Source organism: Cheilinus undulatus, linkage group 8 (genome assembly GCF_018320785.1).
Source record: "Cheilinus undulatus linkage group 8, ASM1832078v1, whole genome shotgun sequence".
Taxonomy (NCBI): Eukaryota; Metazoa; Chordata; class Actinopteri; order Labriformes; family Labridae; genus Cheilinus; species Cheilinus undulatus.
In genome coordinates, this window is record NC_054872.1 from 4,117,279 (window position 1) to 4,134,080 (window position 16,802).

The window sequence follows — 16,802 nt, forward strand, 5'->3', positions numbered from 1 at the left end:
TGCACCCTCTGCGATTTGAAAATTGCAGTAGGTCACACTGTGATTTAATCTACATTTTGATTAATTGCCCAGCCCTATAATAAACACAATTAATGTAGTTCAGGGCTGGGCAGTTAACCAGAATTTAGGTTAGATGACAGTACATCCCACTGCAATTTTTGAATGGCATATAGTGTAATGTTTCTTTGACATGCGTGTTTTAAATACCAGTTTAACACAGTTTGTGAGGCAAAGATGTTAGGCTCTTCACATCATGCAAACATTCAAGTGTCAATTTTTTTCTAAAATGTTCTGCCTAATTTCGTGCAGACAGATATTGTTTCATATATATATATATATATATATATACAGAATTATTTATTACTTGCATGTTGAAAATACATAAGATGAGAAACTTAAAAAATAATTCCTTATCCAATCACAATACTGAGGAAAAAAATCCCACTTAGATTATTTCCCAAAATTTTTCAGCCTTTATACAGTTTGATTCTTCGTCATATCATATAAAGGTTTAAAAGCCTGGCTTTTTTTCATGTATAAAGATCATAAGGTCTTGGCTCATTGTTGGTGTTTTTGTGAATAATGTACTTGGTGTTTTAGTAGTTTCCAGGTCTTTCCAGTCTTCCTTTATCATCCCTCATTGCTGTGCTATCAAACAGGCATTACTATAGTTTACTAGTATTATAAGAAGGTTTTAGGTCCTGGCTGTTCATACATGTGTAAAGATCATGAGGTCTTAGTTCATTGTTGGTGTTTTTGTAGATAATATACTTGGTGTTTCAGTCGTTTCTAGGCCTCTCCGGTCTTCCTTTATCATCCCTCATTGCTGTGTTATTATACCTGAGAATCTTTGACTGTGTTATTAAGGTGCAGGTCTGCCGGACTCAGGACGTTAAATCCACGGTGGAGCGGGTCCAGAGTGTATATGTGAGGGTGTATTTTGCTTTAAGAAGCCGTGTGTCAGCTGGTTTATGACACTGTTTGTGTGCTGAGCTGTTCCCAGGCAGCATTGTGCCTGATTTAGCCCGAATGCTCGGATAGCAACAGAAACAACTTTTAGCTCAGGCTGAGGAGAAGTCACACATCTCTGCTGTAGGGAGTCACTCAGTGACCATGTGCTCATGATGGAAGCCTTTAGCCCCGCTCCCCCATCCTCCCCCTCGTCCCCCGCCCCCCCTTTCCATTTCTACCTGACATCTTCAAACTATTTCCGCGTCATTCCTGCCTCGCGCCGTTTCAACAGACACTGGGAAACTAACCCCAAGGACCCGCCCACAGACACGGCCGCGGCCCAATCAGAGCCAAGGGTGGGACTTGAAGCGGCCAATGAGGGTGCAGCTGCCGTAGCGTCGGGTAGCAACAGAGCCCGTAGAGGGGGCCTGCTGAGTGAGGGCAGAGGCAGCGTTTACAGGAATACAGACAAGTTGAATCATTTTGAAAGACTCAGGGAACAAAAAGAGCTTTAATATGGCACACAGAAGGTAAAATAGACAACATTAACGCTCCAGTATAGTTAATGTAGGTCTCTTCTTTATGTTTGAGTCACTTTTAAGGTTAAATTATTCAATAGTTGTTCATAATCCTCCTGTTTTACTCTTAAAAATAGGAGAATGCACCAATATCAGAAAAAGTGCAAGCACAGTTGTCACATTCATCAGGTATGAACATTTACTAATAATAATAATCATAAGAAGCTTTATTAAGGCACCGTCTTAGCTCACAAACACGAATACACAATGTAATGACACATCCCAGGGTTCCTGTGGGGTCTTAAGAAGGTTGATGAATGAATTTAGCTGAATTTAAGCCTTTTAAAAAGTATTAAAAAGTCTGCAATGCAAGACCGTATGGTTCCAAATGTTGCTTTCTATTATTATAGTGATCTAAGGAGGCTGTAGGCTTTGAATGCAGTAAAAGCAGAATTAAAAAGTATAATAGGTTCCTAAAATAGGCAATTATACCATGAATTGATTTTTTCTTTCTTATCACCTGAATGTTTCAATGAAAAATTTTACTTTCAGCTTTTGCTTTAGTGCAAAACTTGCACAGAAGTACTTCCTGATTGTGGTATGACTATGTTTAGGCAGCTTAACTAGAAACATAAAAGACCTTCAATTCAGCTACCTTATGGTATCAGTTTTTTTCCTCAGTTAAATCTCAAAACTCTCCAAGAAGGCCTAATTTGCAGACTAAAATAGAAAATGTTCGTTCCTTTGTTGTCACCTTTTTGTCATAATAATAAATACTTAACTGTGTTAATATAATGGGTTAGAAATTAAAGATGCAGAGTCCTAAAGTGTCAGAGGAGGTTCTTGAAAAAGGTCTTAAAAAGTATTGCATTTAATGCCTAATTTTCTGTATCTACTAGTAAAGTTCTTAAAATCATTTGAAACACTGTTTCATCTTCATCAAGTGTTCCTCATCCTCCTTTTCACAATTATCAGAGCATATTTTGCAGTCTGCTCTACTTGATTATGCACATTTATGTTGAAATATCACGCAAATGCAGACACGGCTAATATCAAGTACGGTATCAGCAGTTTTATGAGTACTACACCTTGTATTAGCACTAATATCAATGCACCCCCTCTCAAATTTTTGTTTTTTTCAGTTATCATTGATTTTGTAAAGAGAACGATGCACATTTCCATGGCATTCATGCACAGAGGCCTTGTTTAATTCCTTATTTCTTCTCCATTGTTACTAAATTCAAACATACTGCTGTATATAAAGTTTTTTTTACTCTTATTTGTATTTGCATTTAAACCTTTACTTCTTTAAACTTTGTTCCTTTGGGTACTTTAAAAATCAAAGAAAGTCTTATACAAAGCAGCATCTTTGGTGCAAGGACCATACTGCAATTTAAGGAATTTGTCTTTATTTCTTTGCAGCACAAAATTGCCAATTTTACCGCTTGAACCTGCCCAAAACCTAAACAAATTTGTAGCTCACAACAGGCACAAACTAAACTTGCACAGCACAAAATGTCACAATTTAGTGGAAAAGTTTTTTGCAAAATTTCATCCCCTTCAAATGTTTTAAAAGGCAAAACCATGGAGGTTACTTAGAGCTACAGAACAAAATTAGTTGGGCATATGTGGTCGGATGGGACCTATAATAAAATCCTTGTGAAAGCATGCCATAACTGAAGGAGAAAACTGCTGTTTTATACCAAATATTCTTCTTATTATGGACATTTCTATGGGACCTTCAAGGATAAACATCTCCTGAGATTCATCTCAGATTAGCTCAGATTTTGTTTACCGCTTGAGGAGACCTCAGTGACCAAAAAGCATGTGGCTCATGCACCTGATTAAAAAAGTCTTATTCTTTTGTGTTTAGAGTCTTGGATTCAAATGTCACTTTTTGGGAGATAAAGTTAATTTTATCTACAGCTTCATTGTGGTTATTTGACTTGTTGGTTTGCTTTCAGGCTGCAAATTATATTTAAAAAAACTGCAAAATAAAGGAGTCAAGAGGAAATCTGGCTCTCTGATGAGTCTACATGCCAGATATGCGAATAAAAAACTTGGGACAATGGGACTCAAGACTGTTGATATAATTAAAGAAGCATATTTGGTGATGAAATATATATTTTCTTTGTTTTTGATTATAAAAGTGGGCAGCAACGCCCTTGTAATGTTTAAGATGGATAGTTGTCTGTTAAAGTTAACCAGTCCATGCTCGCTTTAAAGTCTTAATAAGTTTATAACAAAGTGAATTTTATCTATAAACTTGTATTGAAAGTTAAAGCAAAGGTTGTGTGCATGCGTGTATATAAAGTTCCAGTATATATATCCTGCTGTTACTATAAATGGACAGGCAGGAGAGGTCTGCTCGGACCGGACCACCGCGGTCAGATAGAAGGTCACTGTACGGCTAACTCACTCCAAAAGCGAAGAAAGTTCCCTGAAGTTTGTCCGGATGTAAGCTGTGTTTGATGATAAATCCCGCTGTTGTTGTGTTTTGGTCCGGTGTGTTTATGTGGCCTGGTTTCTGTAGTTGTGGTTCAGTCTGCTTCCCCCCGCCGCTCCGCGGAGATGGTACGGTCCGTGTGTCAGGGTGGGGGAGCCGTGTGGGAGCAGCACAGATTCCGTCTGACCGAGAAGAAAGCACGGAGAGAAACGGGCGAGAAACATGAGCTCAAATCGCCCTTGTGAAGGTTTCCATCTTGAAGGACTTTAAAACAAATCTCCCCGAGTTTAAAGAAGGACGAGAAAAGAAGGATACAAGGAGTTCGAGGGAGGAAAGAGCGCGAAAAGAAGGAGAAGAAGAGTTAGCGAGAGGAACAGAGCGAAGAAGAAGAGGCGCGTCTGACAGCCAGCTCAGGAACTTCTGTGGATCTTTACTTCGACAAGTTTGGCTTCACTTCACTTCACATTCAGCGCACTTCACACTAATGTTTGGGATTGAACTTTAAGAGAGATTACCTGAGAGGTGTGCTGCTCCTGGACCGAGCTGTGGCCAACTGAGGAGCCAAGTTTGGGAGTACAATGCAGTAGGGCTGGGCAATATATCGAAGTTTAAACTATATCGATATATTTCAAAGCAGATCTAGGGTAAGATAACATTGATTATACCCATATGTTAATGCTGATTTCAACAAATATGTGCCAGGGCTAATGCTCAGTGAAAATACCTTTTACAGTGACCACAAGATAACATGTTTGAACCTATTACTGTTTTATTGATATTGTTTGATTTAAGGAACACAAACAGATTGTTAATTTAAAGGCATTTTTACTGTACATGCTGACACTCAGTACATTTACATGTAGTTAGGATCAAATTGCTACGCTAGACTAGATCAGCTTAATATGGACATTTAATATTCATGTAAACAGGTTAGTGCAGCTGAAATTGTATCAAATCATATTTCTCAAAGTCTTTTTCCAACTAAGATGCCTAAATAATTTAAATGGGGTGTAGACTGACTCCTGCATTTATACAGCCACACTAGACTGGGCTTTCCAAGCTTGTCCCCTGACCTCCACGCCGGGTTTCAACCTGGAAATCAATGAGCGTAAATGCTAAGTAAAGCAGAAGTCATGCTGTCATCTTCCTTTGGATATCACTGCAAGATATGAGGCATAACATGCATCGTGTTTGCACCAAAAATACAGGCCTGTAAGAGCTGTAAGATTGTTTCTGTATACAGCGTTTGACTTGCAACTTCAACCAGAAGAAGGTCCACTAGATGAAAAGGAATTGAAATACTTGGCACCAATAAATCAATTTTAACCCCATTGCTTGCACACTGGGAGAAGAAAACAGTCTAGTTACAGATCCTAATTTCCTATCAAGGGGGAATGTCGCCCCCTAGTGCAGTGGAGTCAGGCATACTTGCATCAATAAATGGATTTTGCTTCATTGCCTGTACACTTAGAAAAAGAAATTAGTCCAGTCTAAGCTCCTGACTTACTGTGCATGTAAACGTACTGATTGTCCAGCTACCTTTGTGACTTTTGGCCCCTGTGGATTTGACTTGACTTTGTTTTTGTTCTTTCTTTGCAGAAAAAAACCCAGATAAATATATCACTAAAAAATATGATTATTGATCCATATCGCCCAGCCCTACAGTGCAGGCCGGTGTTGAGAGTGCATGTAGCTGTGGACGCTGGATCTAAAGTTTAACTACAGACTACCTATTTGTGACTGTGGATTTATTTGCTGTCAGAGGAACTCTCTATGCTGTTAGAGGAACTTTCTCTGGAGCTGCTTGGACTCTGCTGTGTACCTGTGAGTGCAGGTATGTCACGCTGACGCTGTGTACGGCGTATGTGGGATTACAGCGGCGTCTGCCTGTGTAACGGGGCTCCTTTTCACCCCGTGGCTGGGTGAAGGGGAGCAGAGTCTGCGTGGAGCTCCAGCTGCTCAGGCTTTGTGACATTGCCATCGTGCGTGTTTGTGTGCGGATTAATCGGACTGATAACACTGCTTGGCCTGCTCCGTCCACCCAAGAGTCCCCCCTCAGAAAGCACCAGTAATCGGAGCTATTTTTAGCGGGAGGGATGGGGTAAAAGCAGGCAGCTGGAAACCCAACTCCCCTCCACCCCCAGCTGTCACTCTACCACGCTCAGCCCACCTTGGCAGCATGCTGGGCAAGCCTGGTTAGCACGGACTGGACTTACACCGGGTTAAAGTGTGAGATAAACTTTGGATGAACTTCTTTGGACGTGAGTAAACCTACTGGAAACACGATTAAGATGTCTGAAGAGCTACGAGCCGTGGTAAACGTGCTCTGGACTAAGTGAAACCATAATAATAAGCTAGTAGAGTGCCACTTGTGTTAGTAAAGGTTTAATTTAACTAGTTTAATATCAGCCACCAGCGATCTGGAGAGTCTCCAGCACAAAAAGAATGCATGAAACTGCCAACGTAAGAAAAAGCTAAAACGTGATTAACCAAATATTCTATAACCCCAGAGAAAACAGAGTATATATGTAGAGATCTATATCACACAAAGCAGAGATTACATCCTTTATATTTTTACTTCAGAAAGACGACAAGCTGCCTGTACACCAGTCGGTTGCCTTAGAAACCACAGTCACAAAAAAAATCAAGCCAGAGAAGACGGTGCCTTTTGATTGGTCGATTTGGTTTCCCACCTGTTCAAGATTGGTCGATTTGAGTTGGATGTAAAAGCGTAGACTCTGGGAATCGAACGTGCGTCTGATGACAGTAACCTGCAGCTCTGACTGACACAGTTTCCCTGCTGGAACCGAACCATCGCCAAGCGTTTCCATGGTGATCACGTCATCAGCATCCGTGGAGGACAAGCCTGTGCCTGCGTGCAGGATGGTCCAATCAGAACCCTGGATCAGCACGGCCCTGCTGCGCAAGAACAAGAGTCAGTACACACAAACACAACACAACACTGCTGTCTTAGTTTCATCACAGAGCAGCCACAGGTGTGTGTGAGTCTGCCTCCACACTTAGGTGTGATTGATCACACTGTATTAGAGTGCATCAGCGATGAGGTGTGGATGTTTTTGGAGATGATGCTGTGTCTGAGTGGATGTGACATGGTATGAACTCGCTGGTTTAATGGGTCATGGTGAAGTTTCTGACTCTTGTGGATGCCTGGATTACAAAGATCCTGATCCGGACTGGGATTAAAGCCAGAATCATAATCAGAGGTGGTCATGTTTATAACTAAAGCAACAGTAATGACCATGTTGTATTAAAGAGTATCAAATAGAAGTGATAGAACTGAGGAAGTAACAGACAGTTTTTAGTTTAAAGGTACAATATGTCAAATTTTTGTTCTGAAATATCTAAATTAAAAAAAGACAGATTTCACTGCACATCTCCTCAGCTACTAAGGCTGGGCAAATAATCTAAATTTAGATAAATCACATTATGTCCTCCTGCAATATGAGCCAAAACAACTGCATTAAATTATGTTGTTTTCAAATTATTAAGCCCTAGTTTTCATGACGATTGCTCCAAGGCCTTAAGCTTAACAAATCAGAAAATTTACCAATGTGATTAAAGAAGATATGCAATTTATACTTAAACTTGCAAAGCAGATGGATACACCCGTTTCCGTGTGTCTCACTGGTGAATCCATCTTGCAAAGCTCCCGTCTGAACCGTTTGGGCCCGGTTAGAAAGTGACAGGACTAATCATTGACGAGGGGCAGTACTTTTGGGCGCGGCGGAGTTGTGACATAAGCAAGCAGCAACAAGAGGCTGATGCAGTTATGGTGGAAGAGATTAGCGTGGATGCTGCTAAAGCACCAGTTTTATCAGAACTTGACGACATTTCTTTGCTAAAAGAAGAACAAAGAACAGCAGTGAGTTTTCTTTTCAAAAACTACAAAAGTCGTGTACTGGCAGTACTGTGCAGTGTGGCTAATTTCCCAAGTTGTTCAGCTGTAATAGATACTCAGCTCTCAGTACTTCAAGTAAATGAAACACTTTTTACTCTGGTAGATTTATAGACCAGTACTTTAACTTTTACTTGGTGGACTTTAAGCACTGACCCTGAGCACACCTGACCCTAAAGTTGGGAATAAAAGCATACCATTCTTCAGTCAGACCAGGCCCAGGTCCACCTGTAGACATGGTCTTGGGTATGATTCATGTGCACTTGGTATGGTACATGGGAGTAGTGCAGTACAATTTGATAATAATGTGTGATATAGGACAACATTGTGTTTCTGATATAATCTATAAGCTGGACTTGCTTAATAATCGATGAAAATGCAGTGAATAATGATAGTTTAGAAGTGTGTGTGTTTATCAAAAAGCCTGACAAGACTTTCTCAATTGTACATTTTTCTATATTTATGGCTCTTTTATTTATTTAGTAAATTAAAAATGTCAGAATGGATTGTTAGCTTAGCAGCTGCTAACAATATTAGCTCAGCTGTGAGGGTGGGAGGTATGTTTTTAGTTTTCAGAAGGCCTTGGCAGAAGAATTATCTGCAGAAGTTTCTGAGTCTCAGATTTAAGTGGTAAAAATGCTCATTTAGGAGACCAACATCAAAATGTGGGGTTTCTCTGGTGGTCTTTAGTGAGGCTCTACTGTTTATACTGACAGTAACTTTATTTCTCTCTTAGCCTCCAAAGATCTGAAAACTTCAATATTTTGTCATCAAAGTATTTAGGAAAGACTTTTAAAAATTGGGAATGTGCTTTATATGATCCACACATTGAGTACAGCACCATCCCATTTAGGGCTGTGGGGGGGCTGGAGCCAAACCCAGCTGTCATGGGCCGGGGGGTGACGACTGTTCACTAGTCAGTCGCAGGGTTTATGATTGACTAGACTGGCTTATGGAGCCGTATGATCAGTGATGTTGGTCAGAGCTGTATTATGAAAAAATTCAGACATTGATCAATCACTACTGATCAGTTTATTGATCAATTATCGTTTGTGCATGTTAACTCCTCATAGCTGTTCGTTTGGAGAGAAACTCTCCCCGTGCAGCCTCTCCGACAGAAAGTTTGGTCGTTGTGGTGTGCCGTACGAGGGTTTGTGAGTGTGCTGCTGATTTCGCCGTGCTTCTACTTTCATTCATAATTTTCATCAGCGAGGGGAGTTTCATTCACAGCAGATCTGCAGGTCCGCTTTGAGACGCTTCAACTCTGATAATAAGAAAACAGCTGTAACTTTGAAGTGTTGGGAATGTTCTTTAACAAGCCTTTGAATGAGAGGTTGAGCCACTCCGTTATTGTCCTGCACGTGTTACGATCATTCAGGTCCTGAGATTGTCGAAGCAGGTGACTTTGAACCCAAAAAGGTGTTTTTTTTAAAGTCTCCTTGTTAAGGATCAGAGTTTACCTGATTAGTTTTAACATGCATTGTCATGATTTTTAAAATAGTGAGCTTTAATATAATTCTGGTGAGAATCAGAACGCCTGTCTGATACCACAGCTACAAAAATAGAATACTCAATCCTGGGGAGTGTCTCCATGCTTGCAGAAGAGTTGCAGGTGAACTCCTTACAGGAGTCTATCTACAAAAACATCGTCAAAGTTCTTGGAAATGTAGACAGTGTTTTAGTTTGTCTGCAGTTTTTGATGGATTCATTCCTGTACCATAAACCTCTCTGAAGAAGTAGAGGTGATCATTTACTTATTTATTTTTACTTTTCTGTAATATTGAGCGTTAAAGCAACAATGATAATGTCATTAATCAGGTCTTAGACAAATGATTGGAGTAAAAGACCTGATAGCCATAGTTTTATCTGCAAAGTCTAAATTTCTTTTCCATGTTTTATCGTTCACTCTCCGCAGCCATGCTTGCAGTTGGACTTTGAGGTTACTTAAGATTCACTTACAGTCATGTTAAAGTATTGGGTTGGAAAGCTTCTACATGGGTCATACTGATGCTTGAAATCCTTGACCGTTTTTGACTTTGGATGTGCTTTTTTTCAGTAGGGATGCATGATATTATAGACAAGATATTAATACAAGCAGATGTTAAAATTTAAAATATTCACAGCCCTTATGTTGGCTGTAAATATCCACTAAAAATACAAATACTTTGTGGCATTTTAGGCAGGACAAACAGACCCACATCAGTTAAAGTCTTTCTCCTTGTTTCCTCCTTAAACATGAGGTACAGCAACAGAACAGCAGCTCACACTTCATTATGCAGCAATCTTTCATGTAACATCCAGCATTTCCAGCATGTGTGATTGTGGTTATACTGGACAATTTTGAGATTTGTGGTTGCAATTTTGATATAATACATGAATGGTATTATGAGTCTACTTGCTTAGTTTTTTATGAAATTGGACAGAATGCTAGTTTGAAAGTGTGTAGCAGAAAAAAAAAATAAGAACACTGAAGTTTTTACTGTATTGTTTTCAAGATAACTTCATATTTTCCCAAAAAATGTTTTTCCTCAATAAGAAATAAAGGTTCTCCTATGGAGGTCAGCAGTGTCACTATTTTAAACTAAAATGCCTTTCTTTAGACATTTTAGTAAACCTTTACAGGACTACTTATACTAAAATAATTACTGCAGCCTTATATATGATTATGTAATTGCATAGCCTGACACTGCACAACAGTGACTGTGCAGCACTGTCTGAACTACATTTATTTTTCTGTCTTTGGCTGTATGAATTTGTAAATTTCAGAATATTGGATATCTTCAGAAATCCAATGTTCATCTCTTATTTTCAACGTTTGAAAAGTGGTTGTATATTAGATAAAGTGCTTGCTTAGTTACCATGACTCTTGTATTGTTTTACTAGAAATATAGCTTTATAGAAATCAAATAAGTTGGCATTTTTTGAACATAGAGCGGTCAGTCTGAGTGAACGTGACCACGCCCCCTGATGTTGGCTCCCCGGGAGCGTGCTGCTTCTGAGAGCGTTGGCTGGACATGACAGCGCTAACAGTCTTAACAGTGAAAAAATAACATCCACCACCATATGGTCTCTTTTAGTATTAAAAAAAACTAACAGGAATTTATTTTTACCACAGCTTTAAGATGCTTGAAAAGCCTTAAAATGCTCCTTTAAAAGAGTTGAGAAGTGCTCGAGTTTGACTGTGGAGCAGGCGTATGAGCCCTGCCTAATGTATGTTTTTTAACCCTTTGATGAGCAGTAAAGCCTGTTGTTTAATGGCTTTATCTGATGTGAGTAAATGTACAGGGTGTGTAATACCATGATGACAGATGTTGGTGTGACCTGGTGGTGGTGTTGTTGTTAACGCTGGTTTATTGTGTGTCAGTGGGACAAAGCGTGAGGACAAGGCGAGACGAGGCGGGCCGGGCGTGTTGTTCAGCCTGACTGAATTTTATTGTACTGATATGTCGGTGTGGATACTTTATGTTTGCGTGTCTGGACAATGAAAAGAACAACTCAACTCTTAAGAAAATAACCCTGAACACAAAGAAGTGTCTGATGATGCTCTGTGGGTGTTTGTGCTCTGTTGTAGGTTTGTTGTTTTGGGTAAATGTGCCAAAGGTTGAATATGTCCCGTCTACTTCTTGCTGGTGCAAACATGCAGCTCTCATCCTTACTGGTGATGGTGCATGTGCGAATATTACTAACCAGAAATAATGAGCAGCGTTAAGAGCACCCACGTAGCTGTGAGGTTAGGATGAAACCTTTATCCATCCTTTCCTGTTTGGGCTGACCAGTCTGTACTGCATAGAGATTAATCTGATGTTTATTTTGACTTAAGGATGATTGGTAGTAATGAATTTTACCTCATTACTCCCCTTTAATTGAATAACATTTAAATGATCATCGAAACATAATTCAAATGATTGATGAGTTTGATTTTTAAAAGTTTCTGCACCAAAGATAATTTAGAACATCAGAACACCTCAATGGCAGAATATTATAATTAAAATGTTATTTTGACTCCTATTTGGCCCCCAAAAATTATTGCACATCCTGTGATTGCAGTACATATTTAAGCCCTCTTTCCATTAATCAATTTAAAGGTACATTACACAGAATTTATGCACTGAAATGTCTAAACTGTTTGAAAAAATGTCTAAATATGCTATATATATATTTAAGGCATGTGTCTTGTCTACTGTAACAGATGGGATATGCTTTTAGTTGCTGTGGAAATGCTGGATGTTACATGAAAGATTGCTGCATAATGAAGTGTGAGCTGCTGTTCTGTTGCTGTACCTCATGTTTTTTTTTTTGTTTTTTTTTTTTTTTTTTTGAGTCCAGCAGGGAAACAATTTTTGTCCTGCCTTGTCCCAAGAAGAAAATCTGAGTCTGGACTTAATGAAAATGACGAACCATTTTTATTTGCCCTTATGCTGTGAAAATCCCTTTAAGCAGTGGTTCTCAACTGGTGGTATGAGGGCCAATGTGGGTCATGAAGCCCTTTCAAGTGGATTGTAAATATGTGCCTGATAAAAATGTGCCAAAAGTCTATGAAACTCTCCAAAACTTGCTTGTCCAGTTTCTTTGATTTAAAGGGGACATATTATGCAAAAATCACTTATTCAGGTTTTTTTTAATAAAAATATGTGCTCTTGGCCTGTTCACAATCCCCTCAAATACCAGAAAAATCCATTCCCTCCCCCCTTTCTTTCTCCATCTTTCAGAAAATGTGTGCTGAAACAAGCTGTTCTCAGATTTTCCCCTCATGATGTCATGTGAGGAGTTAGCACCGCCCCCAGGTTTGGTTGGCCCTCCCTACTTGGATGAAAGTTCCGCCCTCCTGCTGATCCTCCTTGCAGATTCCAGCTGAGATGCTGGATAGCTCAGTGGATTACCCTGCTGACTTTGGTCTGTGAGATTGATGGTTCAAATCCCTGTCAGTGCATTATCCAAGTACAGTTTGGGCCCTTGGACAAGGTCTTTAACTTTGGTTAAAAGTCTGCTAAGTAATATTGTAACATCAGGAGAGCCACATCCATTCCCTGAGAGGGGTGTGGTCAGGGGCGGAGTCAGACAGCACTGTGACATTTAAAGCTACAGAAACAGCTTGTTCTGAGCAGGGCTGAAACAGAGGGGTTTTAGACATGCAAAAATCCAATACTGGAGTGTTTTTTCAGCAACAGACTTCACAGGCATGTTTCGGGAATCTCTGAGACCAAACTCGTCTTTAAAGGGTAAAATATGTCCCCTTTAAAAGTTAGTATTACATTCTGAGAGTTAAATCAACAACGAAGTGTTAAACACTGAAAAATCAACACTGTATTTTGCTGTGTAGAGTTGTAAAGTCAACTCTAAATGTCAGTCTCTTCAAAGACCATCAAATCTGTGTAGCATGGGCCCATTTTATCATCTGAGCTGTACAGTAGATTTGGAAGTCGTTGTAGGTGCCGTAGAAATAACAAAATCAAACATGTAAATATGTCTTGCTTACGAATGAAGAAGTTGTGAAAAATATGACCCATCACACTGCTGATTTAATGTGTGCAGTTATGTGTGCTAAAAATATCCTGAGTCCATGTCCCAGTGTCCTCCATGAACCCTCCACACTTTAATTCACACCCTGTGAGACATTACTGTAAGAGGGAGTGGACATCTGAACATCAAGGCCTTAAAATGATCAGTACTTTTGGGTATTTATGGATTTAAACATGACAGCCTCTGTTATTTTAATCATCCATAGTTCTAAAAAGTACCAGAACTTTAAATATCTATTTCATTAGAAGGGGGCTGAATCCATTAAATTGTAAGCAATCTTCTGCCTAACACTGAGGTCAAACACCTTGATTTTTGTGTCAGTTGTGATGGCCACTGTGTCGTTTATGCACCAGTGAAATACCACTACGCTCTTTGTTTTATTACATCCTAAACATGCTCGTACTTCTGGTATCAAGCGACCAACTCTGCTGTAGATGGTGGGAGTTTGAATGTTGATGCCCATGGTGCTAGGGTCTCAAAAAGTCAGATCTGTAGGATCGGGCTATAATCATGCTCAAAACATGTAGTCTGACCACAGTAGAAGATGCACTGAACAGATAAATTGCCAAAGTTTTTGTGCAATTCAGAGTGTGCAAGAGTTCGCCAAGAAACAAGAAGTTATCCACTCCTTAGTGTCCAGGACTTTGATTTGTGTTGCCATGGTATGTGCAGGTATCAATATTGCATAGTTTTTACTTAGATGAAGTTTTTGGTATCACAATGATCCTAATTTCACGTAATGTTAGGGCTTGAGTGTTGCACAGTTTTGTCTGACATTGTCAGATTTAAAAATGTGTGAAAATCTGCATGAATGTGGTTCACATTTCCCCACATCATTAAAAGGAGAGCTCTGTAAGCACGAGGATGTACATCAACCATACCTGTTGATTCAGACTCTTATTTTGAAGGCAGCTGAGGCTCAGTTCTGTGAAACCACCACAGGAAGTGTTAGTGATACCAAAATACTTGCAAAGGTTAATTTATAAATACACACAGATTCAGTTTCATTCGAGGTATAAAAAGATGTGAACTCAGACAGACGAAGAGCGATGGGAGCAGCTCATACAGTCAGTGTCTGTGAAATAAGATAAACATGGTCACCACCGTAATATCCACGTGTCCCAGTGATCCAGCCACACGCTGGGAACTACGGTCGGCCATTATGACCAATACAGGGACCTGGTTTACTTCATCTCTCTATCATTATTAGAACACCGATATACCAACAATCTTTCCCTTATGTTGACTGTCCTCTGTCGGCAACTTTTGGAAAAGTGAGTGGAACTGGTGAGGAGCGAGGGACTCCACCATAGGTCCACCAACTTTCAGAAGGCTGCAAAATATGGCCAATTATTTGGCAAAAACAGAGGGCGAAAACTCCCAACATCCCAAGCTTCACCAACATTCCAACCTCTGCCTTTAAAAATGATGTCATCAAAACTTAGAAGACGTGTCACCTTACCTTTTAAGATGATGTCATCCTTTTAAGATTTTTGTCACCCTTTAAAGTTTCTAAACATTTCATCCTTGCCTTTAAGATGATGTCATCCTTTGAAGATTTTGTCACCCTTTAAAGCAGGGGTGATCAACTAAAATTCAAAGAGGTCCAGTCAGAGAAAATGTATTAAACCAAAGGTCCGGAACATCATGATGTCTAACTTGAGTCAGTGTGATATGTGGATTTGGGTGTGATTTCAGGGACTTGTTGCACTGATATGAAAATTAATTTTCCTTTAATGCTGTTGATTTCAAACAAGTTTTTATTTAAACAAAGCAACACAAAACAGAAGTAAAAGTGGAACGTATAATTTCCTTTCTTATCTTTTCTCTTTCTGTCTTCCTCTCGTCTGTCCCTCGTTTGAATGCAGCGGTTCAATGTTTACCGCTTTGAATGCAGACAGTTCATTGGCTGAGTAGCATCACGTGAGATGGTTTAACTCCCATGCAATTGGTCTGTGCATTTCCTGATCTGCAAAACCAAAACCATAAATTCTAGAATAGCTGCGCCAGTTAAAATAGAAGCACCCCATCAACTTTAAAGTTCCCTTTTAATCTAATGATTGTAGATAATTTCCTATGATGTTGTTGATTCACTTTGGAGCCTTCATGTACATTCAAAATACACGTCTTAATCATAAAAATGAGTTTTCTATGTAAAGTTTGTATTCATTGTATACCTAAATATTATGTCTTCAGGTACTTTGGAGAACTAGAGTCAGGAAATAGTTTGATTAAAATCTAGCAAACACTAACCAAACTAGTTTAGGAACTAATCCAATGCTTAATTTTGGCTGATATTTTTCCTCCCTTTGCCTCCCAGTATCAGACAAACCTTAAAGAACCAGAGTTTGTTTTGTTGCGCACATTTTAACAGAGCTGTTTTCATTTAAACTCTTTGTTCAGGTAGAGACTAAGGAGCACTGTGAAATGTTTGTTGCTTTTAAGAAGCATTCTAAGGAGGTCAGTAAACTTTACTATTAATACAAATGCTACTGAACTACTGATGCCCATCTCCGCACAAGTTAGTGTTTGGAGGGTTTTGCCCTTACTGAATCAGATTATTTAATCAGCTGTGCCTATTTTTTTTATTTTGTCTTATTCCTTTGTTTTTGGTAATGTTTGGTGTACCTCAGGGGTCAATTATAGGGCCATGTGTTTTTCTTATGAAATCCCTCCTTCAGTTATTAACAACTGGATAAACTGAAATTTGAAAGGTAGATTTATTTGTAGAATCATAAAATGAATGCTGCCATCTGCTGGTGACCTTTGGAAGCACATCATTGTCACTGCACAGAATATGCAGTCTGATTTTTGTGCATACGTCCTTGCCAGCTCAAAGATAAGCTATTATGGATTCATTGTTGTTGATAAAGCTTAAAGATCATTAGAACAGTGGTTATCAACTGGTGGTTTAGACCCTAAATGTGGGTCATGGAGCTGTCTTTGCTGGGTCGTAAAACTGGCACAAAGTCCATGATGTACATGGGCCCTATGCAAACAGACAGCCATAATATATTTGTTTATTCTGTTTAGCTGTGATCAGTTAATTCTAATAGTTTTCTCAAGATAAATGGTCTATCTCTTTATTTGACAACAAAGTTAGGATATAACAAAGACAGTCTGGCAAAGGATGTCTGTAAGGGATTTGATAGAAAGATGATGGTAACATGCATGTCATAGAAAAACATGAGCCCATCAATGGGCCAAAATACCTGTCTGATTGTCTAGTCCATTATGAGGCATCCAGACCCCGCTGGGACCCCTCCCTTTTGAAACTACCAGAGAACCTGTGGCTCTTCATCTGTCAGCTCTTTCAAAATATTTTGGTCACTTCATTTCCTAAAGTTCACTCTCCTATATTCATTTAAACCATTTTTGTATTAAATTAATATTTTTACAAGGTGACATTTTTTTATATCTCACTGAATTTTAGTGATTTAATGAACTTTAA

The 16,802-nt window shown here is 39.2% G+C and overlaps 1 protein-coding gene across 3 annotated transcripts in view; it reads left to right on the plus strand.

The window, feature by feature from the left end:
• Positions 1 to 16,802, plus strand: part of dyrk1b (dual-specificity tyrosine-(Y)-phosphorylation regulated kinase 1B) — a 91,009-nt gene that overhangs the window by 38,986 nt on the left and 35,221 nt on the right. For 2 of the 3 annotated variants that reach the window (XR_005992214.1, XM_041793274.1), the window contains exons 1-2: positions 4,066 to 4,559; positions 5,515 to 6,850. The exons of the other annotated variant lie outside the window; for it this stretch is intronic. Coding sequence is in view for 1 of the 2 variants with exons in the window: in XM_041793274.1 (XP_041649208.1) it covers positions 6,745 to 6,850 (106 nt within the window). In the remaining variant the exon portion in view is untranslated. Of the gene's footprint in view, positions 1 to 4,065; positions 4,560 to 5,514; positions 6,851 to 16,802 lie in introns of those variants that run through there. 3 annotated transcript variants of the gene reach the window in all.